The 25920-nt window shown below is 39.6% G+C and overlaps 1 protein-coding gene across 1 annotated transcript in view; it reads right to left on the minus strand.

Annotated features, from left to right (window-relative positions):
* The window catches only part of ATP9A (ATPase phospholipid transporting 9A (putative)), a 97788-nt gene that overhangs the window by 24600 nt on the left and 47268 nt on the right, over positions 1-25920 (minus strand). Inside the window, exons 10-17 of the mRNA XM_060772099.2 lie at positions 25493-25569; positions 22875-23035; positions 21788-21930; positions 21157-21269; positions 17900-18112; positions 10789-10950; positions 2695-2787; positions 2097-2180 (exon numbers count right to left, since the gene is read on the minus strand). Of these exons, the coding sequence (XP_060628082.1) occupies positions 2097-2180; positions 2695-2787; positions 10789-10950; positions 17900-18112; positions 21157-21269; positions 21788-21930; positions 22875-23035; positions 25493-25569 (1046 nt within the window). The remainder of the gene's footprint in view (positions 1-2096; positions 2181-2694; positions 2788-10788; positions 10951-17899; positions 18113-21156; positions 21270-21787; positions 21931-22874; positions 23036-25492; positions 25570-25920) is intronic.

Consider the following 25920-nt stretch of genomic DNA (forward strand, 5'->3'; position numbering starts at 1 on the left):
TTGCTGACTAAAAGGTTGGTGGTTAGAATCCAGGGAGCGAGGTGAGCTCCCACTGTTAAGCCCAGCTTCTGCCAACCTAGCAGTTCGAAAACATGCAAATGTGAGATCATTAGGTACTGCTTCTGTGGGAAGGTAACAGTGCTGCATGCAGTCATGCTCGCCACATGACCTTGGAGGTGTCTACAGACAACGCTGGCTCTTCAGCTTAGAAATGGAGATGCGCACTACCCTCCAGAGTTGGACATGGCTAGACTTAATGTCAAGGGGAAACCTTTACCTTTTTAAAACTTATTTTAAACCTATGCACCTTATTTACCAGCCTATTTTCTAACTTGTTTGCACACCAGCCCTCAGCTCCCATAATGAGACTTGAAGTATATTTCTGGTTGCTGCTTATGATGCTTGTCTTACTATTGTTATAATGCTGTTTTTATGTTGATTTCTTATTTTATATGCTATGTTTTTAACTGTATGTGATTGGGCTTGGCCTCACGTAAGCCACCTCAAGTCCCTTCGGGGAGATGGGGGTGGCTATAAAAATGTTGTTGTTGTTGTTGTTGTTGTTGTTGTTGTTATTATTTGAAACACAACAAGATGAGTCCACAACAGACAAGATCACTCTGCTGGCTGTTGTATTGGATCACACGTCGGACACTTCCCAAGTGTCTAGAACTGTGTGATGTAATGGCGAATAATGCGTGCAGATCCCAGTAAGGTGGCATTCTGCAGCTGGCAGATGGTAATTTTGTCAGCGTCAATTGTGTTTAAGTGCAGGCCAAAGTCTTTAGGCACTGCACCCAGTGTGCCAATCACCACTGGGACCACCTTTACTGGCTTGTGCCAGAGTCTTTGCACTTCGATCTTTAAATCCTCATATTGTGTCAGCTTTTCCAGTTATTGTTGTTATTATTGTTGTTGTTGTTGTTGTTGTTGTTATTTTTATTATTAGTTATAAACTACACAGAGAAGAAGGAGTCTGAACTCTCTTAAGGATATTAACCATCCACAATTCAGAAGTGGGTAACCAAATTAATCCCCTTCCTCTGAAGTACACACTTGCCACTGCCAACATAGGTGGCTCAAACCTCCCAGCTAGGATGCTAACAGGCCCAGGAGCAAAAGAAACATTGCAGGAAACATATGGAGAGGGCAGCCCATGTGTTTTTAGCTGCTTCCCCTCCCTCCTGAAGCCAGATGTGAAGAAAAAAGGCTAGGCTTGTGTTATAAGAGTCTTTATCTACTGGAAGAATATGGGGAAATGGTGAGCCAATTGGCTATCATCCACAGGCTTGATGTGGGTCATGAGCTGCCAGCTGGCTGCCACTACTGGAGACTAAGAGCACATCCAGACCAGCATAGTAGTCATAACTCATTTTTATTTCAGCTCTGTCCTTCACTGCCCTGGAATAGGTTATACAGCATCATCAACACAGGTTCAGTTTTTAACATTATGCTGCCTGAGGCAAAGCATAACCTGCCACTCCCTTCTTCTTCCAGGCAAAGAAACTGTTAGTTGAAACTTGCTTCAAGAATAGCAATGTGTTATCCTTTGTGGTATCTGAGGCAACCAGGTAATTTAGGGCAGTTCTCTTTTGCAGCCACTGTTAGGAGCAGCCCCACACAGAGGACATTATAGTAATCCAGATTGAAAATTACGAACATATGACAGACTAATAACTATTCTCCATAAAGGAAGGGCAAAGTGAAATAGTTCCCTTGAGCACTACATAATCTATAGTAGTAAAGGTAAAGGTTTCCCTTTGACATTAAGTTAAGTCGTGTCTGATTCTGAGGGATGGTGCTCATCTTCATTTCTAAGCCAAAGAGCCAGCATTGTCCATAGACACCTCCAACATCATGTGGCTGGCATGACTCCATGGAGCACCGTTACTTTCCTGCCTAAGCGGTACCTATTGATCTACTCACATTTGCATGTTTTCGAAATGCTAGATTGACAGAAGCTGGAGTTAACAGTGGGAGCTCACCCAGCTCACCAGATTCGAACCACTGACCTTTTGGTAGGCAAGTTCAGCAGCTCAGCAGTTTAACCCGCTGCACCACCAGGGGCTCCATAATCTATAATCTATATTACTTACCTCAAAATCTTGATATTGCTCCTCAGATAGGGATTTCTTTGCTACAACAAGGACCCTTAATCCTTCCCGTGCCATATTACCACACTGCAAAGGAGAAAAGGATTGCAATTATGGCCAGTTACATTTTATTACATTACAGTGAAGTCAGAGATTGGGCATTATCCATAAAAGAAGAAGAAAAGAAACTTTATTGTTCCCTTTTGATTCTATCAATTACAAGGGAGAGATTTACATTCCATAAACTGTTTTACTATGTCCTAATATTGTTAGTATAACTAATACTGATGGCACCTGTTGTCTAAAAAATGGTTCTTATCATTAAGTTATAACCATAGTTGTGACCTCCATTGGCAATGATTACAAAGCTTTATGTGTGGCCTGAACAGACAAACCCTGTCAATTTTGATTTCTCCCACAAGCATTTTTTCCAAATAATTATTCGCATCTTAAATATTTAAGAAAAGAATAAAATGGAGTACATTGTTGTCAAAAATAATCTAAATTCTCATTCATTCTAAAGCATTCCCTGGACTAAGACCCTTTGGCTATCAACCTCTCATGCTTAAAAATAAAATCAGAGATGTTGTTTGCTCCATACCTCTTCCTCAAGCCAGTCATTGTACTGAACAATACCAGCCATCACGACATCAGCTCCTTTCATGTAGAATGTTATTTCCCCTGTAGATTCATCCTAAAAGACAGTGGAGGTTGGGGAGCAGAAAGAAATGCTTTAGCTTTATATTCAAGGAGTGCCAATGAAGTAGTTGTGCTCCTGGAGATAACTTCCTTAAATATGATAATATAGGCAAGAAAAATACATGGAAGGAACAGGAAGAGTTGACTTATATCCAAAAAAAGAGAGAAAAAGATCCAGTATTCCCCCACGTATTGCGGCGGGTTCATTCCAAGACCACCCGCAATAAGTGAAAATCCGCGAAGTGGAGACATCATATTAATTTTAATATTTATACATTATTTTATATATTTTGTATATTATTTTCTTACCCATGCTTCCTTACTTGCCTCCCAGCCCATCCCAAGGGTGCCTGCCTGCCTCCGCGGCCTCCATAGAGCCTCCGGAGCCACGCAGGTAGCAGCAGGCCAGGGAGGAAGGCCTTCCCCACCATGCCTCAGGCTGTTGCACTTCTGAGGTCCCTGGCCTCCACTGGATGTACATATTTAATATTTTTTATTAATATTTTCAAAAACCCGTGAAACAGCGAGTCCGCTAAAAGCGAACCGCAAAGTAGCAAGGGAACACTGTATCCAACTTATTAAAGCAAACTTTTAATCCAAAACCATATGCACATGTGAGATGAAACTTTGTTGTAACCCACCTCAAGCCTTGGGGAGAGACAGGTAAGAAATAAAATGTATCATCATTATCATCACTACTACAACATAGTAATAATAGTAATAAATTTGGGAACCTCATTTTGTTGTTAATTGCTCTCAAATAGGGTTCAATTTATGATGATCCTATTGCTGTCTTGACTGAGTATATCCATCTGCAATGTGGTCTTCCTATTTACATATTACCATCTACTTTCCAAAACACTATAAACTTTCTAATGAATCATGTTATCTCAAATGTTCAAAGTACAATTGTCTCAGTTTAGTTAACTCTCAATTAGTTAGATACTCTTGATATTTTCCTTCCATTTATGAAAGCATTTAAGAGGTTCTATCACCTCAGGATCATAGGCGCTGGAATATTAGTTGGTAGGATCTGGAATAAATCATTGAATCTAGACAGTAATTACATTTCAAAGGCAGAAACATTATTAAGCCAAGAAACTCAAATTTTAGATCATTTTATCTTTTATTTCCTTAATGAGAAGATCAAAGTTAAGTGGAACCATTTGGTTTAATTTGTTTGGTATTTGTACTCCCAAGTACTTAATTGATGATTTAGAGATGGCTATTTCTTCGAGTTTCTTTTTCTTTTCACTTGGCATCATATTCAAACGAAGTTTTAATTTAGTTTCATTTCTTTTCTTTGTAGAAATCCTCCCAAAACTTGAAATATATTGATTACTTTTGGGATTCCCTTCAAAGATGCAGCAGAAGTGATTGCAAAATCACCAATGAAAAGCTTCAGCAAGTACCTGTCTTTCTGAATTTGAACCCCCCAAATCTCACTATTCTGCCTGAATGTGTAACTTTGAATGCACACATGCTGCTTGGAAAAAAATGGGACAAAAACTGCTTCTGTAGGGGATCTTACACATATGTACAACAGCGAAAGGGTTCCAGCTCATAAGTGGACATCCAGCTACTTCAGCACTTGGCATGGTTCACTTGGGTTTCAGTGGTGAAAATTAAGCTCCCAGCTGTACTAAAGTTGCTCACAAAATATTACACATCTGAGAAACATTGCAGTGGAGTGTTTTGAGTGTGTTGTTTTGAGGCTTTCATGGCCGGAATCACTGGGTTGCTGTGAGTTTTCTGGGCTGTATGACCATGTTCCAGAAGCATTCTCTCCTGAAGTTTCCCCCACATTTATGGCAGGCATCCTCATAGATTGTGAAGTCTGTTGGAAACTAGCCAAGTGTGAATATTGCAATTGACCACCTTGATTAGCACTGAATGGCCTTGCAGCTTCAAAGCCTGACTGCTTCCTGCCTGGGGGAATCCTTTATTGGGAGGTGTTAGCTGGCCCTGATTGGAGGAAACCATGAAAATGAACTAAATCTGGCTACCAGTATTAAAAAATTCTAAAATCAGGACAGTAAATAAAGAACAACACTCAGAAAACAGGGGAAATCCAGACAGGAAACATTCACACTTACCCCAACAGACAAGAGTTTTTTTTCTCCTTTTTGGTTTTGAATAATGCCTTTTGATGCCTTACTACTTAAGAGATGAAAGTATAAGTTACTCAGCTCTTAAAGTCTGTGCTCCATGGGTTATTGTTATAATTAAGCAGTCAGGCACTGCTGTCAGTACTATTTCTTGTTGGTAAGGAGGTAGTTGCTTGTTGAACCACAAAAAGTTTCCACTCTCTCTCTCTTTCTGAGCAATTGGAATGGAATATGTTTTCTCTGCAGCTTGCAGAGTGCTATTGTTGTGCATCAAGTGGGAAGAAGGAGGCCTTTGAACCTTGGCCAAAATCAGACCATGATGGAAAAAGATGTGGTTGAGAACAATACAACTGGCAAATCTTTCTGCAGATTTATAGTTGTAATCGTGCCATAACATGGGAACGTGCTAACCTCCTACTGAACTTGGTGAGAGGAAATGACTAATGCAAGGAGATAGTTGATATAGTATTTATATTGGACAAAAGATCTAAACTATCTTTAAGCTAGTTCTACACCACAGGAAGCGCAGTCTCTCTTCAGCTTCCTACCAAAAAGTTGTTAAAATGTTTCTTAACAGTTTAAACCATTTAGAGCACAAACATTTATCTTAACTGATGCCAGGTATCTTTTGAAGGTTTTTCCCCCCCTGGCTTCTGTTGCTAATCTCTCATTTGACATTAAAAGTTCACATTAACAATGCAGACAATTGACCTGATACCAAAATAGAGCAAAGCACATAGATGAACAGCAATGTATCATTCAGCAGGTCCATAAAAACTTGGACCACAATTTAATAAGGTGTAAAGCAAGTATGAACTAGACATGTTTAATACTGCCTTGGCCTGTGGTCTGAAGACTCTCATAGCCACACACAAGTTCGTAAATTAAGTTCAGACCAGAAGAAGGAGAAGGAGAAAGTGGGTTTTTTTTTAAAAAAAGAAAGAAATGGAGGAGTTCAAATTCAAATTGATTCTTGATTGGTCTAAGGCTGGCAAACTTGGATTAAGAATGTGTCCAGTTCAGCTTGTTTTCTCTTTGCTTGAATTGAGATGCACTCAGTGCTTGATTTCAGGTTGGTGCCTCTGAAGACATCTGTATATATTAGAAACCAGAGTGGAACAGTTGGAGAAAGGGCTCCTGAGGTCACAAGCAGTGAGTCAGATCGAGATGCCTTGCAGGCTAGATCGTGCTCACCTCAATGCAGAAATGTTGGGTTGATAGACTTAACACTCCCTTGCAAACTGTACCCCCCTTTGAAAACCAGCTGGTCAGAAGGAGAAACATTTCAAACTGTAGAAGGAGAGTATTCTTGCAAAACTTTCTGGTCTGATCCTTCCCAAGTCAAGGAAGAAACCTGACCTAGCTCAGGTAAAAGATTGAGCACCAGGTCCTACTCAGTAATGCCTATTGAAGAGATAGAAGAGCCTGCACATTGAAGTTTTGGGGCTGTAATTTCTATAGTCCACCACCCAGCATGGCTACAATCCAGCATGGGTGATTTCAGCCCCCCAAATAAACATTTCCAAGACCTCTCACTTTCTTGGTGGAATGTAGATCCTGCTCAAAGGCCTTTTGCATAGACCATACTTTACACCATTGTAGGTTAAGTATAATTTATAGAATTCACCTGTACAATAGAAGTGAGGAATCTGTGCCTTCCAGATGGTGTTAGATGAGATCTCCTATTATAGTTGACTATTTGTCATTTTGCTGGGGCAGATGGGAGTTTGAGTCTAGCAATGTATAGAAGGGCACAACTGCCTCTCCCTAAGATCTACTTTGTAATTCGGGTTCCTGACATCTATATATTGAATGGCTTCTTCTTATTTGAGCATTATTGTGACCAAATTGCTGATGAAATAATTCTTCTTAATTTGTGATCATATTAGTTATCATGCCATAGGCCTAGCTGCAATCATGCCATACCTTTTTTTTCATCATTCAGCGTACTGATAAGCTCTGCAATAGATTTGCTGCCTAGGAAGGCCTCCATCTTTAAAAAGAAGAGGCAGCAAACATCAAATGAATCTGCTGTAGAAGGAAGAGGTAAAGTCTTAGGAGGTCCTAAGACTTCATCTCTCCTTTTTACACAAGTGTTATATTAGTATTTAAGCAAAGTCTAAGATACCAAGTAGCATTGCCAAATAGCCTGTCTTGTGTGCTTCCTAATGAATAATCCTCAGTTAGTATTCCTCAGTCTAGGAGATTACTAAAGAGATGTCCTCTCAGGTTAAAAACTGGACAGGGGTTGTCAAAAATGTGTGGTTTTCCCACCTTTGCAATGGCCTTGCATCCCTGATCCCAGTGAATATGGAGAATGAACTGGACAAGACTGTTAATTGGTTACTATACTATCAAACTGCTAGTCAGTTTTTGATGTTTGTACACACACACACACATAAGACAGAAATTCAAGATTTCCCATTTTGACCTAAAATGGCCCATTTTGATTTGATCTGAAAGTAGGACCATATTCTTCTTTTATAGTACAGTTTGCGATATATCTATTAAAATATTAGTTCCATTAAGTGTGATGAAAATTATTTCCAGCTGAGTCAGTATGAAGGAAGTATTAATGGTGTTTGCCTGTGCAAGTGTGCTTAAAAGCAAAAAGTGAGTTAGGCATTGTTTTCTGTTAGGCAGTAAAATGATTGTAATGAAGAAAGAGGAGTGTCTCTTTTCTGAGTAGAATGGTGGGAATCTTACACAAGCCTGGAACTTCATGTTATAATATAAAGCTCAGGGTGCAATGCACTCTGAGCCCTGCCACATGCACAATGGAGGACCTTCTTGCGGCAACACCAGAGGCACTCCAAGTGGCCAGGTACTGGTCAAAGGACATTTAATCAACTACCAAGTTTGCAAAATCTGTGGGTTTTTAAAAATCTGTTTGTTTGTTTTGTTCTGTTAGAAATGTAATCCAATGGTATGGTTGCTGATGACACGATAAATAAATAAAATAAAATATAAAGCTGATTCTTATAAATAGAGGATGAGATGGGCAATTAAACTCCAAAGTAATTTTTCCATATGGTAGTTGTTTCCCTTGTTTCCCCCAAGGAGATGAAGGCAACATATATGATCCTTTCCTCCCACCTTTTTTTTATCATCACACCCAAGTTTCGGCGGTGTCCAGGGGAGCATTTGCACAACTCAAACTTGTGCACCAGTTGTGCCTGTACCTTGGGAAGTCTGACTTGGCCATGGTAGTCCACGCTCTGGTTACATCCCGGATTGATTACTGCAACACGCTCTATGTGGGGTTGCCCTTGAAGACTGCCCGGAAGCTTCAGATGGTCCAGCGCTCGGCGGCCAGGTTGCTAATGGGAGCGGCACTCAGGGAGCATACCACTCCTCTGCTGAGCCAGCTCCACTGGCTGCCAATCCTCTACCGGGCACAATTCAAGGTGCTGGCTTTAGCCTATAAAGCCCTAAACGGTTCTGGCCCTGCTTACCTCTCCGAACGCATCTCTACCTATGAACCAACCAGAACATTAAGATCGTCTGGGGAGACCCTGCTCTCGATCCCGCCTGCGTCACAGGCGCGCTTGGCGGGGACGAGAGACAGGGCCTTCTCAGTGGTGGCCCCTCGGCTATGGAATGCCCTACCGGCAGACATCAGGCAGGCACCTTCGCTGCTGACGTTTCGGAGAATGGTTAAGACCTGGCTTTATGAACAAGCGTTTGGTTAAGCAGTGCAACCAATCATAGGAAGATGGTAAATGGAACATAGGAATGGCACAAGGATTATGAGAACGGATCTGATTTCAACTGAGGCGTTATGTTATGTTTGTCTTGTTGATCTGTCTTGTTGATTGTGAATTGTTGTGGATTGATGCTGTTGATCCTGTTTGTTGCATTGTTATGTTTTAATTGCACTGACACTGTTTGATAATTGTACCATGTAAACCGCATTGAGTCGCCTGTCAAGGGCTGAAAAATGCGGTATAGAAATAAAGCAAATAAATAAATAAATAAATAAATAAACAACCCTCTAAAGTAGATTTATTTTCAGGTTAGGAGCACCTGAGAAACTGCAAGTTGCTTCTGGTGTGAGATAATTGGCCATCTGCAAGGACGTTGTCCAGAGAATGCCTGGATGATTTGATGTTTTAGCATCCTTGTGGGAGGCTTCTCTCGTGTCCTCACATGGGGAGCTGGAGCCAACAGAGGGAGCTCAACCTGCCTTCCTTGGATTTAAACCGCTGACCTGTTGGTCAGCAGTCCTGCCGGCACAAGGGTTTAACCCATTATGCCATTGGGGGCTCCTTCTAAAGTAGATGAGGCTACAAAAGAATATGATATGAATATGAATACCACCGAGGATTTGAGTCTCCCTCTACATTTCTAGTGATACACATTCAATTCTTTCAGAAGTTATGATCATTTTATACTACGTATCTTTCAGATGTTATGATCATTTTATACTTAAAGCAAGGCCATTTATCAGTAATTTCTAACATTAATGAAGAACTGCACACATGCACACAGAGAAGCTCCATATGAATAGTTTCATTCACTAAGTGCAAAGACACCTTTTCAAATGTAGATGACCTAATTTCCATATTAATATAAGAGACCCATCAAGTTATCAACTTTCCAAGAGGGGGAAAAATAATCACAAAGAAGCCATCCCCAGTCTGGTTTCCCCACACCTCATAGGTTGGACTACATCTCCCATCACTGTCTGCCAACATGTCTGACTGTATCATATTGACTGGTTACAAAAAATAGCAGAATCTATAAAACAACGTCAGTGCAGACATCCCAGGCCAACTGGCATCTGACCTTGCTCTGTGTTGTAGAGTGCTTGACCTTTCTAAAACTTTGAATTAAAAAGGAAATGTAACTGCCAATTTGATCTTGTAGTTATGTGAATAACAAATTAGCACCTTGAAAAAACTTCCAGCTGTTTAAGAATGTTTGCATGCATGTATCTTCAAGTCACTTATGGTGACTCCAGGAATTTCATTGAGTTTCTTTTAGGCAGGAAACTCATAGAATCATGGAATCAAAGAGTTGGAAGAGACCTCATGGGCCATCCAGTCCAACCCCCTGCCAAGAAGCAGGAATATTGCATTCAAATCACCCCTGACAGATGGCCATCCAGCCTCTGTTTAAAAGCTTCTAAAGAAGGAGCCTCCACCACACTTTGGGGCAGTGAGTTCCACTGCTGAACAGCTCTCACAGTCAGGAAGTTCTTCCTTATGTTCAGAGGAATCTCCTCTCTTGGCAAGAAATTCATTGATGGTTTTGTCAATTCCTCCCATCAGTTCATATCCTGCAATATATTATTTGTTCATAGTCTCCCATCCAAATACTAATACTAATCCAAATACTAACCAGAGCTGAGGCACTGCTTAGCTTCCATATAGTATTTAAAGGTTTAAGTAACTTTTCATTTCTTTCCTTGTGAATATTTTAATGAACAATGTTTTGAGGTGGGCTTGAAAGTATGCCAAAATGAGCTCACAACTGATTCCTAGTCTGCAAATTAACTCTAATAATATATGTTTTGCACAAGGTTCCAGTTGATGGGTCTCAATTATAATTAATTATATAATTTTACATAGAAAAGCAATTAACTATATAGTGCAAAATGAAAAAAAAGGAATCTTCATGATAGCCTGTGCAGTTTGTTGCTGTTTAGGTTATATTTTAGCAGACACTTGTAATGTATTCTAATTTATTATTCAGATAGTTTTAGTTTGCTATTTGTAATTTGTGATCCATTTGTAGTTTGTGACATTTGTAATTTGTGTTTTTGATCTCTCTTCTTAAAAGGACAGCTGCCCTGATCGGCTATAAAGAAGAGCTGGACATAAAACAAATGAAGAAGTGAACAAATGTGAGCACTGATTGCTGTTGTGCAATTTAGTACAACTTACCCGAACAATGATTCCCATCCGTTTACTTTCGTAGGTGAACGGAAAGATCTGGAGGATGGTGTAATTTAGGATGTGGCCACCAGGGGTCCTCAGCTGCACAGAAGACTGGTCCCGGCCAACCAACGTTAAGCCTACGCTTTCGGTCCACTGTACCAGGGCCACCTAAACACAAGAAAGGTCAGAGGTCAGATAGACTGCTGAGATCAGCGGTTCAGAGGTCATGCAAATGGAACAGCACAAGGAAGGGGGAAGGGAAGTGCGGGAAGCAAAGAACAAAATTACTCAAGTTGTTAACAGTACATTTCCTCCACTGGATTCATTCCCCTAAATGTTCTTATGTCATGATAGTGCCTGCGTTTCTTTAGCGGCACAGTGGGGCTGATCCTGGATGCATTTCTGGGAAACCAGCAAATAAATACAATATCCAAAATATTTTACTTGAAATTTAAAGACATTGTGAGAGAACAAAACATTTAGCGAACTAGGAGTGGAGAAATCCTTTCAAGCAGAAAAGCAGGATTGATTTTCAGAGGAGGAGGTCTTCCCTTCAAGTATAAAATGGATCATGCATGTGTTTTTCTTCTTCTTTCACGGTTTTTAAAGTCTCACCCCTTTTTGCAGTGCCAGACTGATATCAGATATTTGTTTTAAAGAGCATATAATACAGTTCCTGCAGGAACACTGGCTTCCAAATTTGCTTCCAAGTTGAAGGTGCTGACCTTACAAGCCCCCCGCAAACAGCTTGGGGACAGGATAGCCCAAAGTCCACGACCTCCCATATGAACTTGTTAGAATTGTGTGATGTTAATGTTAATATTGATCTGTTTTTAATTCCATGTTTTAATGTTTAATGATGTCATGTTTTATGATTTAATTGATAATTCATAGAATCAAAGAATCAAAGAGTTGGAAGAGACCACATGGGCCATCCAGTCCAATCCCCTGCCAAGAAGGAGGAATATTGCATTCAAATCACCCCTGACAGATGGCCATCCAGCCTCTGTTTAAAAGCTTCCAAAGAAGGAGCCGCCACCACACTCTGGGGCAGAGAGTTCCACTGCTGAACGGCTCTTACAGTCAGGAAGTTCTTCCTCATGTTCATATGGAATCTCCTCTCTTGTAGTTTGAAGCCATTGTTCCGCATCCTAGTCTACAAGGAAGCAGAAAACAAGCTTGCTCCCTCCTCCCTGTGGCTTCCTCTCACATATTTATACATGGTTATCATATCTCCTCTCAGCCTTCTCTTTTTCAGGCTAAACATCCCCAGCTCCTTAAGCCGCTCCTCATAGGGCTTGTTCTCCAGACCCTTGATCATTTTAGTTGCCCTCCTCTGGACACATTCCAGCTTGTCAATTGTAAGTTATTGTCATTATAGAATCATAGAATCATAGAGTTGGAAGAGACCTCGTGGGCCATCCAGTCCAACCCCCTGCAAGAAGCAGGAAAATCGTATTCTAAGCACCCCCGACAGATGGCCACCCAGCCTCTGTTTAAAAGCCTACAAAGAAGAAGCTTCTACCACACTCTGGGTGTTAGATTTCTGAATGTGAGGCATTAAATTTTGCCATAATTGTGTTGGAAACCACTTTGAGCCCACCACTGGGATGAGAAAAGCAGTACAGTGTTCCTTCGCTACTTTGCGGTTTGCTTTTAGCAAACTCGCTGTTTTGCAGGTTTTTCAAAATATTAATAAAAATATTAAATATTTATATCCAGTGGAGGCCAGGGTCCCTGGAAATGCGGAGGCGTGAGGCATGGCGGGAAAGGCCTGCCTCCCTGGCCTGCTGCTGTCTGTGTGGCTCCAGAGGCTTTGCAGAGGCCAGGGAGGCAGGCAGGCACCCTTGTGATGGTCCGGGAGTTGGGTAAGGAAGCGTGGGTAAGAAAATAATATATAAAATATATAAAATAATGTATAAATATCAAATTTAATATGGCATCCCTACTTCGCGGATTTTCACTTATTGCGGGTGGTCCTGGAACGGAACCCCCACGATAAGTGAGGGAACACTGTATACAAGTGAAGTAAACAAATAAATAGAAAATTTAGATATTTAGAGGAGACCTTGCTGCATGTTCCTTTCTACATGTAGAAGATGTGTTGGTGGTTACACTTCCCAGAGCTCTCTCTGTAAGACTGACTCAAGTGTGGAACTGCCTTCCGAAGGAAGTTAGGCTGGAGCCATCTCTTTTAAGCCTCCAGTACGCAGCCAAAACTCTGCTGTTCCACGTGACATTCATTGCTTGAAACTGCTTAACTATTTGAAAACTGGATTCTAGGGTTGTTTTAGATCACTTTTATGAGTTTTTAAAAGGCATTATTAATGTGTTTTTAAAACTTTTCTATCTTTGTGTTGTTTTCAATTGTTTTTGTTTGTTCATCACCTCAGGAGCCCTTGTAATATTTTGTTGTTTTAAATGCTAAACAACTTACATTGATTTTCTTTTTATGCCATTCAGAAATTCTTTGATATAGGACAGGATTTATTTTAAAAAGCACTGAATGAAACAAAATACACAAAGATCCATTTGGAGAGTGAGTTTGCTATTTCTTACATGACCTTGGACACGGCTGGGTGATTCTAAGGGTGATTTATAGGAGTTTTTTATTTATTTGAGAAAGGTGGGAACTTGCTACCTATATATTTGCCTTCACATTTAGGAGCTGTATCTGTTATAGAAACATTCTCTGGAAACTTTACTGCTCTAAGTCCCCCCTGGGGTTGAGATACAGCGGGGTAAAAAATATGCAGTAAATAAATTTACAGTATTAATTTCTTTATTCCTGTCAAAGGCAATGAGAGCTAAGAATAGTGATTATAAGAATAGGACGTGTGCCAAAAAAGAGAGGCTTTTTTCAAATTCATATGTTTGAATGGCCTTTGGCATGCTCATGCCCCCAACTTACTCAGATTTGGCAGGGACAGTTCTAATTAATCCTCTTTTATCCCTCTTTTATAGCTGCTTCAAAATGACCCAGTTTCTTTTGCTCCACTCACCTCCTCCCTTGTCCTCAGCTTACCCCATTTCCTGTAAATTCAATACAAAATGCAAAAGTGCACTCAGTTCAATTCAACAAGGGGAAAGAGGAGATGAGGGAATCTAATTCGAGCTTGTATGCGCTTCCTATTTAATTGGTTTTGATGGTATTTTGATGTTGCTTGGCTAAACATGTCCTTATTTTCATCTCTGAAATGTAGAAGGATATGCAGGCGACAGGCCCGTAGCCAGGATTTCATTTCGGGGGGGGCTAAAAAATTTTCAGGGGGGGGGGGTTCGGGGGGGGCTGAGTTTCGGGGGGGGGCTGAGTCTGAGTGAAAGAGGGTCTAGCCTAGCAAACCTTTTGTATCATTACCCCAATACCCCCATACATGTGGGATATATTGAGAATGGTGATCAAATCATGATATTAATAAACATAACAGTTTAAATAATGCACCAGTAAGGCCTTTTTGCGAACCACCATGAGAATTTCGGGGGGGGCTGAAGCCCCCCGAGCCCCCCCCCCCCCCCCCCCCCGGCTACATGCCTGGCAGGCGATCTTCTCTAATTTCCCAAATGGAAATATAGGTATTATAATGGCTATGACTATAGAAGGAACACCCAGTGGCACAGTGTGTTAAACCGCTGAACTGCTGAACTTGCTGACTGAAAGGTTGGCAGTTCAAATCAGGAAAGTGGGGTGAGCTCCCACTGTTAGCCCCAGCTTCTGCCAACTTAGTAGTTAAAAACATGCTAATATGAGTAGATCAATAGGTACCACTCTGGTGGAAAGTAACAGCACTCCATACAGTCATGCTGGCCATATGACCTTGAAAGTGTCTACAGACAACACCAGCTTTTCGGCTTAGAAATGGAGATGAGCACCATCCCCCAGAGTTGGACGTGACTAGACTTAATGTCAAGGGGAAACCTTTACCTTTACCTATGGTTATAGGATACATTGGGCCAATCTATGAAAACTGCAAAATGTTCAAACCACTCCAAAGAAATAAGCTATCATTTCTAATTAGACATGTTGCATTTAATTACCTAGATGGGAACAAAAAATGATGTTTTGAATTCTAGGCTAAACACAGCTTTCGAAGGCATTCAGTATGGAATGACAAAAAAAATGTTGTAGTGTTGTTTTTGAAAAATGACACTAGTTTAGGAGCTAGCACTTCCAAGTAGTGGTCTATACAATGTATGTATTTGTAAACAGATGGCATCTTCTTAAATATCTGTTCCAAAATATCTAATTGGGAAGCAAAGGGCACAAGACAAAATGGTTGCAACATTCCACACATTTTCGACAAATGCTTCACCAACTTCCTAGCTCATCTATTTAAACATTTGCTCCTTCTGCTCATTAAACAGCATCAAGCTTTGTGGTGAGGAGGCGGGGAGGCTGTGGATTAACACTACTTCAGGGAGAGGCAGAAAGATGATCTGTGCTTGTTATCAACCTGACACTCCACTACCTCAGTCGGGTCACATGGCCAACGTGGACACTGCTAGCAACACATTTGATGAGTACATCCTTTCACATCCTGGGAAGCCTGGAAGTGTCATCAGGGTGAAAGGCCAGTTTTCCAAAGAATCCTCCAGGGCAAGTTATCTCTGATCAGATTCTACCTATTACGTTTCCCCTCTGTTACTGTATGGCCTCAACTTGACGGGCTCACAGAGCCCCAGAGGCGGTAACTGATCTCTCAATAAAGATGCTTTTCAGGAGCTTGTGCCCAGGAATGCACACAGGAAACAAATCTAGGAAATCCTGCTTTGTGTTTCAGGAAATGAATCCTATGCCAACTGGTAGAAATTACCACTGCTCTTCAGGAGTGAAGAATTAAGGAGAAGGAGGGGGAAGGAATACCTCTGAAGTTCTAGGGCTGATTTCAGCATAAACTGACCTTTTTGACTTAACAATATTTTATTGCTATAGAATTTCAAAGGCCAAGGATGGAGGTTTAAGGGGGAGGATTTTCATAGAGGCCCTGCAGAGAACAGTTGCTAAACAGCTTCTCTTCCACTTGAAGAGATCAGTAAGCACCCAGCTTCTCTTATTGCAAACATGAGACAATGAATGGATTCAAACTACAGGAAAACAGATTACAAAGAATATAGTGATGACAGGAACAGTGGAATATAGTGCCTTGGAGTATGGTGGAGTTTCCTGTGGAGGTTTTTAAACAGAGGCTGGAAGACTATCTGTCAGGAGTGCTTTGACTGTGCATTCTGTATGGAAGGGGGTTGGACTGGATGGCCCTTGTAGTCTTCTCCAACTTTTATATGATTCTATGAATACATTTCATTTTTTTAAACTCAGATCCAGTGTAGTGGTTTAAACAACTAAATACAACTCTGGAGATTAGAGTCCAAATCCTAGCTCAATGATGGAACCCACTAGATGGCTTTGGGCAAGTCATACTCTCAGTCTCAGGGGAAGGTAATGGCAAATGTCTGAAAAATGTTGCAAAATAAATCCCATGATTACCTTAGAGTTGGCATAAGTTGAAAATGACTTTAAGGGAAGCAACAACACTGAATATATTTGAGGAATCAAGTAGACTCTTATCACATGTCTTTAAATTTGTAGCTTGAAAGTTCTCATGGATTCATTGATGAGCCTTGAACCACAGCTTTCAGCAGTTGCTAGGGGGACTTTTGCACAATTAAAACATGTGCCAGTTGCACCCATACCTTGGGAAGTCAGACTTGAGCATGGTAGTCCATGCTCTGGTTACACGCCGAATAGACTACTGCAACACACTCTATGTGGGGTTGCCTTTGAAGACTGTTTGGAAACTCCAAGTGGTCCAACAGGTGGCAACCAGATTGTTTACCGGAGTGGGGTACAGGGGGCATGCAACCCCCCCATTACACCAGCACCACTAGCTGCCAGTCCACCAGCACCACTAACTGCCAATGTTAATTCAGATCTCTATCCAAACCCAGTGCAGTTTTGTCTGGCCTACACTGATTTTACTGGTTTCACTTATGCCTTTCAGATGTTGCTGGACTGGATTTTCCAAAATGCCTCATTATTTACAATGGCTGACGGGGGTTGCAATCCAACATAATCTGAAAGACCACAGGTTTCATATCCTACCAAACACAATTCAAAGTGCTGGCTTTAGCCTATAAATCCCTAAATGGTTCCGGCCCATCTTACCTGTCTGAACATATCTCCCTCTATGAACCATCTCGGAGATTAAGATTGTCTGGGGAGGCCCTGTTCCCGGTCCCACCTCCTTCGCAAGCGCAATTGGTGGGGACGAGAGACAGGGTCTTCTCATCTGTGTAACTCCCTCCCCAGTGAGATCAGCCCCTTCTCTCCCGACCTTCAGGAAAAATCTTAAGATGTGACTATGTGACCAAGCTTTTGACTCAGTACAATAAGCGACCAAGAATCATTGTGATTAATAAATGGAACAGCCCTGGATTATATTTTGGATGGTGTGATTTTAATTGATTTTTTAATAATTCAGGTATTAATTGTTTGGTTTTCAATTGTAATTGTTTATTTGATACGTGTATGTATGGCATGAAATTGTTGCCTGTTGTAAGAAAGCCAGGTTATAATTATGGTAAATAAATAAATATAAATGAATCAAGATTCCAGCATATTTTGTCTATTTTTAATTGACATTGGTGGTTTTTCTTTTAATTTTTTTAAATGACCCTCACAAATGGTGCACATAATGGGTTTGAGCACTGGACTATGAATATGAAGACCAATATTCAAATCCCCACTTAGCCATGAATCTCACTGGGTGCCTTTGGGTAAGTCACACTCTCTCAGCAAAGAGGAAGGCCAAGGCAAACCTTTTTCTGAACAAATCTTGCCAAGAACACAAGTAGAAAACTACTTGAAGGCACATAATGATAACAATAGCAACAGCAGCAACATGATGGTACAATCTAAAAGTTTTATCTTAACACACAAGAAAATGGCACTTAAAGAAGCCAACTTTATTTTTATGAACAAATTTCCTAGCACTGCTGCAAGGTGAAACTTAATAAGCAGGCACGGATCCTTAACCACCCAAATTATCAATATAGTGTGTATGTGTGGTGGGGAGACAAGCAATAAGAGAAAACCTGGTTATTTTTTCAAGGCACGTTTTACCTCATCAGGACTAGCTGCTTGATACACCCTGCAAGAATCTTCATAGTGCCTCTCGGCTTCGGCTTGATCTGTCACACCATTTGATTCATAGACAGGAGTCACATTATGGCAGAGGGCAATTGCTTTCACAGCTTCATGGACACGGCTGCTCAGGGTTTTACGAACTTTGGTAGCCAGAGTTGGGCCTTTTAGAGCAGGTGGTTCATGGGACTGCTAAAAAAGAGAGAGTTAAAAAAGAAAATTAACCATGTTAATTAGGAAAGCCCTTGCTTCCATTAATACCCCTTATTTACAACTGTAAATTGTTATTTTTTTGCTTTACAAGTTGTGACAATTTAAAAAAAAATGAAGCTTAGTGGTAAAGTATGCTAAATAAATTAAAAATCAGCCCAATGTTTACCACAGCTTCTGGAACCTTCAACTAACCTGCTCTCTCTTGTGCAAGCTTCTGGAAGTTCATACCATTATCAAGCACAGCCTTAGGAGGAATTACTGTAGATTGTAGAATGTAAGGCACGATCCATCAAACTATAAGGTACTGCTAAATCCTACTGACAGAAAGTTCAGTTCTCCCACTGAAATCAATAAGATTTCAGAGTGCTTTAGTAAGTTTGAAATGTGCCTTAATGAATGAATAAAAATTTCTGGGTTTCGAAAGAGATGAAATAGTTCAAAATCATGGAATAAATACACAGGTGAGTTGGACTGCAACTTCCTGGGGATATCAATTCAGATCTCTATCCAAACCCAGTGAAGTTTTGTCTAGACTACACTGGTTTTACTGGTTTCACTTGAGCCTTTCAGATGTTGCTGGACTGGATTTTCCAAAATCCCTCATTATTTACAGTGGCTGATGGGAGTTGCAATCCAACATAATCTGGAAGACAGGTTTCATATCCTAGTTTAGAACAATAAAAAGTCAATGTCAGGCAAACATTTCTTAAGGATGTGCTACCAGATTAACCTCATCAATTCCTCTTCCTAAAGAGTTGTAAGATGTTTTACACTCAAATCATTGATCTCCAAAAGAGGTTTATAATTTGGAATGATCTGTCTTTTATACTCTGAAACACATGATCAGTGAAAAAGAAGAAACAGATGGGCTGACATGGAGGTAGAAAGCGGATCGTTTAATTTTTAATACTATTTTTAGACTCAGCATCTACCCTTTCAGGTAATTTTGCAATTACTAAATTATGGTGGTCACAGGGGGAACATATAGCCAACCAGTTTCCTGTTCTGTTAACCTCTTGAGTCAAGAGGACAAAAGTTTCACTTCCAGGTCAAAGGGCATAGCATGGTAACAGTAATTAGAGCAATGAATCAGAACTACAGTTTAAATGAATCATGGCCAGCAAATGCTTCCAATTACCAAAGAATCTAACCTTTTAATTATATTTAAACCTATATACACTGAGAAGCTCTGTTTACCAATGCTAAACATGACTTTTCCATTATTGAATAAAAGTTGGGTTTTGATGGAGGCTTGTGTCATGCTCACTGAAAACTTCAGAAGTACTGACAAGTAACAAGAAACTGGCATACAGTTCCAAGCAATGAGTATCAGCTTGGTGTACTTGCTCATGAACTGAAAATGGGCAAATCCAGGTTACAGCCCACACTAAGTCAGGAAAACCTATTGGGTGGCCTTGGACCAGGCACTTTCTCTCTGCCTGACCTACCTGACAGGGTTATTGAAGACAGAGTGGACAGTACGAGAGCTGTGTATGCTGCTTTGAGCTTAATGTGGGAAAGGTGGAAAATAAGTGTCACAAACACATACATAAAGGTGTGTGTAGGTGACCCTCTGTACTCATGGCTGGAAACCCTATCTATTCAAGAATCCCTTATCATGTGCACAGAGTCTGCAGAAATGTGGTTTGCACAGGCACAGGGTTCTTCCAAGGTTGGGTTGAATGCGTGAAGCAATCAAAAGAGTCAACAAGACCAAAAGGTGGGGTTCACATTCTCTTCAATGCACATGTATTGCAGAAGTGTGAAGAACTCTATAATCTCATTCACAGTTAAAAATCCTGCTCATGTTTGCATTTTATTTCATTTTATCCTGAGGTATAGAATGGACATGCAAATACTAATCTGAAGTTCAGTGTATTTTCTTTTGACTCCAAAATCTCCTTTGATGATTTTATACAGATGCCTGAAGAAGGTTTTATGGGTCATTCTTTTATTATTCTATACAATTCCCTGAAGAAAACTTTAACAGTATCTACAATAGGTCAAGTGTTTCTACCAAGAAAAACACACATATGTATTTTGTGCATCTTGAAATTTTTGTTTCTTCTGTGGATTCTATCATATGTACCCAGTTTTTACTTCTTCAATTGATTTTTAGCAGCTAAATTTTCTATGAGTAGTAAATTCCATTTTTCTCAGTGGATCAAGGAATGGATCAAGAAACTGGAACATGATTCACTCAATCTCTTCTTGTTACAGTACTTAATTTGTACTTAATTTGATTCTACCAAGTCTGAATTTGAACACATTGGGCTGCTGTTTTATCAAACTTACTCTCTCTCTCTCTCTTTATATATATATAGAGGGGGGGGGGAGAGAGGGGGAGAGAGGGGGGAGTTGTAGTTACACTTAAAAATATACCTGTTCCAATGTACATACACATTCAAGTTAAGAACAAACCTACAGAATCTATCTTGCTGGTAACTTAGGGACTGCCTGTATATTGACGAAGGTACTTTTATGGTAGGAGATGCTGGAGATTAAACTTGGAACTAGAGTATGAATTAGAACATAATTCCTCCAGTCTAGAAATAAGCAAACAGTGGCAAACAACAGCCTAAGGAAGTGCTTTCATTGGGGCAATCACACAGATAGGGAAGTTAAACCCTCCATCTCTTAATTTTCCTGATTCATTTTGTGACTGCTGTGTTATCCATGGCTACTTTGTATTGAGAATGAGAAAGTTGTTGCTAAGCACAATACTGGAAAACAAACAGCCCAAAAACAAAGTGAAAGGAAACATGATGCTAATCCAACTAGGGCATTTTCCACTCCAGTCAAATGTCTGATTTTTACTTCTTTGATTAACCCTTTGATTAATCCTCAACCTTTCATTTTCTTGTCTCCATAATGACAAAACCACTTCGGAAACTCCCTTTGGTTTCAAAAATTATGCACTACGTGGCATATAATCCAATGTCTGAGAAAATGCAATCCTCGAGAGACCTGTTCCACCATTATTTGGATTCTGATCACAACTCACAACATTGTACTGAATTTACCTGAGTATATATGCTAAATATGTGGCTCTGAACTTCATCCATGGAATCTATTCCATAAGACACTGTTCCAAGATGAAGGCGTTTGAAAACCATTTCATTCTGTGTTAGGGTTCCTACAACAGGAGCAGAGGCAAAAGTCATTATCAAAGAGAGGAAACCATATGGAAGGAAAAGGATTTTTTTTAAAAAAGAAAATTGACTCATGACCAAGAAAAGAGGCACATGAGACCTAAAGGGTGGTGTCAGTTTATTTCTAATAAAAAGTCATAACAGAGAGAGAAACCTCAGCAGACAAACAGATTAACATTGAGATTATGCATCTCTGCTCAGTAGGATGCCTCATTGAATTCCATGGAATTTACTCCCAGACAAAATAGAATCCCACACTAAATCGATTTAACTATAGAAAGAAGCTAACCAATAACAATACAGTGACATCACTTTGTGAATATATCTATAAAATTTCAGTTTACAGATTAGCTGGAAGTATTTACACTGCACTTTGGTAATTTTTATTTTCCCTATTTAGAAATGTAGACACACACCCAACTTAAAACAAGAGGCACAAAAATACTTCACAAAAAAACCTAAGATAACTAACATCACTACTACTCACCACCACCCATCATACCTGTTTTATCTGTAAGCAAATAGGATATTCTTCCTAGTTGTTCTGGGATTGTGCTGGATCGAACTACAGTGCCAGGAATTTTAGAATCCCTCCGGATCATCCAGCTGTAGACTATTTTCCCCATGTCAAGATTTACACGTAAACTGTGTGGATACATCAGAGGAAACCATTCAGAAACAAAACCTAGACATTATGAATTTGCACACTTCTTTAAAGAAACTGTATTGTGAATTTGTAGAAAAACACACAGTTAACACTGATCTGGTACAAAGAAAGGATTCTGCCACTTTTGAGTTGGAAGATACACGAGTAGTCTGCCAAATCTTGGTTGGTGAGGTTCCCCCTCCAATTGAAGTGGTATTGCTCTGGCATCTGAAGAACTGAAGAGCAGCAAGAAATAACTCCATGCTGCCTTGGTGCCAATGGCTGGTATCAGGCCCTCTCTCCAGATTGCATCTGCCATTGCTCTGATGGGAAGATTGATAGACTAAAAATGGTAAGCTCCTAAACTTTTTACATATTGTGTAGAAAAGGAAATTTCAGCAGGTGTTGCCTATTACCTGGGTGTGTGACAAACAACAACTGCTGAATTTACCTTTTCTCTATAATAAAGGTATAGAATAATACTTAAATGTATAGTATTTGGTAACTCTGTTGAAGAAGAAGAGCAGCCAGGCACACCCCCAACAAGCTTTGGCCCAATGGCTAGTGGGAAGCTGTGTCCCCATAACACTGAAAATAAAGATGTGAAGTAGTGGCTTCTCTGTTGGACTAGGAATCTGGGGAGCAGGGTTTGAATTCTCACTCTACTAGGTGACCTTGGGCAAGTCACACTGTCATCACAAAGAAAGGCAAAAACAAACCCCCTCTGAACAAATCTTGTCAAGATAATTCCATGACAGGTTCACCTTAAGTTTGCCATAGATCAGAAACTATGTTAAGACATAGAGCAACAGCAATAACAACAAAGTTGGTGCACTCACATAAATGCTGTGTTAAACCAAAGCCACTGCAGAACATTCTAAAATGAGCATGATGTAACACTGAAAAACTGAGAGTGGGGTGGCAAGGTGAAACAGTTTCTTACCTAATTGGAATTATATTTGAGAAAAGAAGAAGAAATCTGATGATCTGAAGGTACCAGCGGCCAGCAAAGTGTTGGAGAGCAACCATGACAAGAGAGACTACCACCAAGGCTCCAAAGAGAATCTTAGTGAGGCAATTCACTTCCAAGTCAAAGAGGCCAATCTGAGAAAAAGAAAAAAGAAAAGATTGCTTCCACCATGTAGCAAGAATGGGTTACCTCTCATTCTCCCACCCCATGCATTAAGTTGTTTGAAGCAGGGCTTCTTAAACTTTTCCACTCACAACCCCTTTTGGCCTGAGAAATGTTTAATGGCCCCAGATATATAGATATATAAAATAGGTATAAAAAATAAACATTTATTGATAACAATTAAGCATTTGCGAGGCTTGCTAAACAGGCGGATTATCCTTTTTATGAGGTACAGCTGAAGCATCTTCTATAAACACTGTACAACAGGTATGTGTAAATGTTGAAACAATCACTAGGTGACTTTCTGAAAACTTTTCCTGCTGCCAAATTTTTCGGTACTCCAACATTGAGCTAAGGGGAGCTCATTTGGGGTCACCATAAGTCATAAATAATTTGAAGGCATACAACAAATAGAAAGCATCCTAATTGTGTCATAGTATCTTCACATAATAGGATTCATAATATAGTTTTGTATAGACAAAAACTCCCTGGAGCTTTCCTTTTAAATTTGCTACAGTTAGAAATGCTGACTATGGCCAGGAAATATTTATACCATTAAATATTTATGGTATAAAACCACGATTTTTCCATTTAACACACTGTTCTTTTTTAGCTGCATGAGAAAATCTGGATATAATTTGAATGGAAGAAACAGGGATTTTTTTTTATTTCTTCCAAATATTTAGCTACCTATTTTAAAGTTCTTATTCCCCTTTCCTCCAAAAAATTTTTTCGGTCAATTGCTGGTGTTTTCCTTTTGTTCCCATCCCTTCCTGTAGCTCTTCTGAGATGATACCATGCATCTTAAATGTTTTGCTTGATAATGTTTATGTATGCTTGGCTCTCTCCATCTCCATTGATCTAATCTCTTTTGCCTCAGGCTCTCTGCAAGTTGTAGTCTTTTATTTTAATGAATAAAACATGTCATTTTTTTTTGCTATTGTGCCAAATCAGCATTTAAAGCATTGTAAACAATAATTTTGGTAGTACTACTCTTTTTATAATACCAGCACCATCCGGATACTGGTACTATTATTATTGTTTGACAAATTGCTGGATGTACCAAAAATTTAGATGCTGAAATTAGATTTTTTTAAGAGTTACTTTCAGGTATTTAAATAATTTGTGAAATGTTTGGATACCAATAACATTTAGAATTTTGTGCTGCACTTCAAGCCCAGTGTGTACACACATTATTCCACATTTTAAAAAAAATGAATGCATAATCATGCTAGTACTAGTATGTCATACTTAGGGAATCTTTCTTTAATTACAAAAAAGCGCCTTTGGTATTTGTAGGATAAAGAGAGTGTGAAAGGAGGAATCCAGCATTATCTTTCAGACTTGATTTATTTTAGCACAAACTTTTGTGGATTTAAATCGACTTAAAATGGCAATGGACTGAATTATACAAACTTCATGTTACAATACATCATCTAAAATAAATCAATAAAAGACATTACTAGATTCCTTCCTTCCTCGTTCCTTTTTATGCTGTAACAGACTAACATTGTTATTATTTTGAACACCATTACAATGATAACTATTATTAGTACATCATACTGATCTTTGTAGTCCATCATGTATTTCAAATGTATTTCTAAATGTGTTGTTGAAGGCTTTAATGGCTGCAATAGCTGGGTTGCTGTGAGGTTTCCGTGCTGTATGGCCATGTTCCAAAAGCATTCTTTCCTGATGTTTCACCCACATCTATGGCAAGCATCCTTAAAGGTTGTGAGGTCTGTTGGAAACTAGGCAAGTGAAGTTTATATATCTGTGGAATATCCAGTGTGGGAGAAAGAACTCTTGTCTGTTTGAGGCAAGTGTGAATTGGTCACTTTGCCTCATCTTGCCAGCAATGATTGCCCTGGACATTCCACAGATACATAAACCTCACTTGCCTAGTTTCCAAAAGACTTTGCAACCTCGGAGGGTGCCTACCATCTTTCTTGATCTTATTTTGGATTCTACAGCTTTTCCAAAACATATCATTGTATACATATCTCACTGGTTATGTTACAAACATATATACTGTATATATAATGTGTATTTATGAAGTAGTCAGCCATGACTAGCTTAGCGTCTTTCCAAAAGTGCATCTACACTGTAGAATTAATCATGGGACTTGTAGTTTTACAAGGTGTTCTCTGCCAAAGAATGTTGTGCTTCTATAGCACTGAGACATGGCAGTTAAAGTGGCACTAAACTGCATTAATACTATAGTGTATATAGTATTTTATTATAATAAATAATAATAAAACTTTATTTATATTCCGCTCTGTCTCCCCAGGAGGACTCAGGGTGGATTCCAAACATAAAAGGCCAACATTCAATGCTCGAATACAACAATATATCCATACTAACAAAAGCTATTAAGAAGCTATAAAGTTTGCACCTTAATGTATTTTTAAAGGTATTTCTTATGCTACCTTATTCCGTGGATTTGATGTATTCATAACACTGCGCAGTTCCCGACCTGTGTACAGAACAACTCCCACAACTGTTCCTGTGGATACAAGAGCTCTTAAGTCAGGATTGGGAGAAATGTTAAAGAAAAGAGGTGTTTTTACAAGAAAAACAAGCAAACATGCAGACATTGATCCTAATTGTCTATCTGATAGCCTCAGGGAGAAACATGACACAGTAAAGGCAATTGTTATGCATATAAATGTGAGTCATTTTAAGAAACAGGAATAGATACTTATCTCCACATCCTACAGCTAAGCTTGCTTTCTATGGATACAATCTATGCCGGTATTACTTACACAGCTTAATTTGTGTTAATTGTATGCCACCTTTCTGCCAATAGAACATCTACCAGTGACATTTATTTAAAAAATAAGTATTACCACTCCCA

The sequence above is a fragment of the Anolis sagrei genome, chromosome 4 (genome assembly GCF_037176765.1).
Source record: "Anolis sagrei isolate rAnoSag1 chromosome 4, rAnoSag1.mat, whole genome shotgun sequence".
In the NCBI taxonomy this organism is placed as follows: Eukaryota; Metazoa; Chordata; class Lepidosauria; order Squamata; family Dactyloidae; genus Anolis; species Anolis sagrei.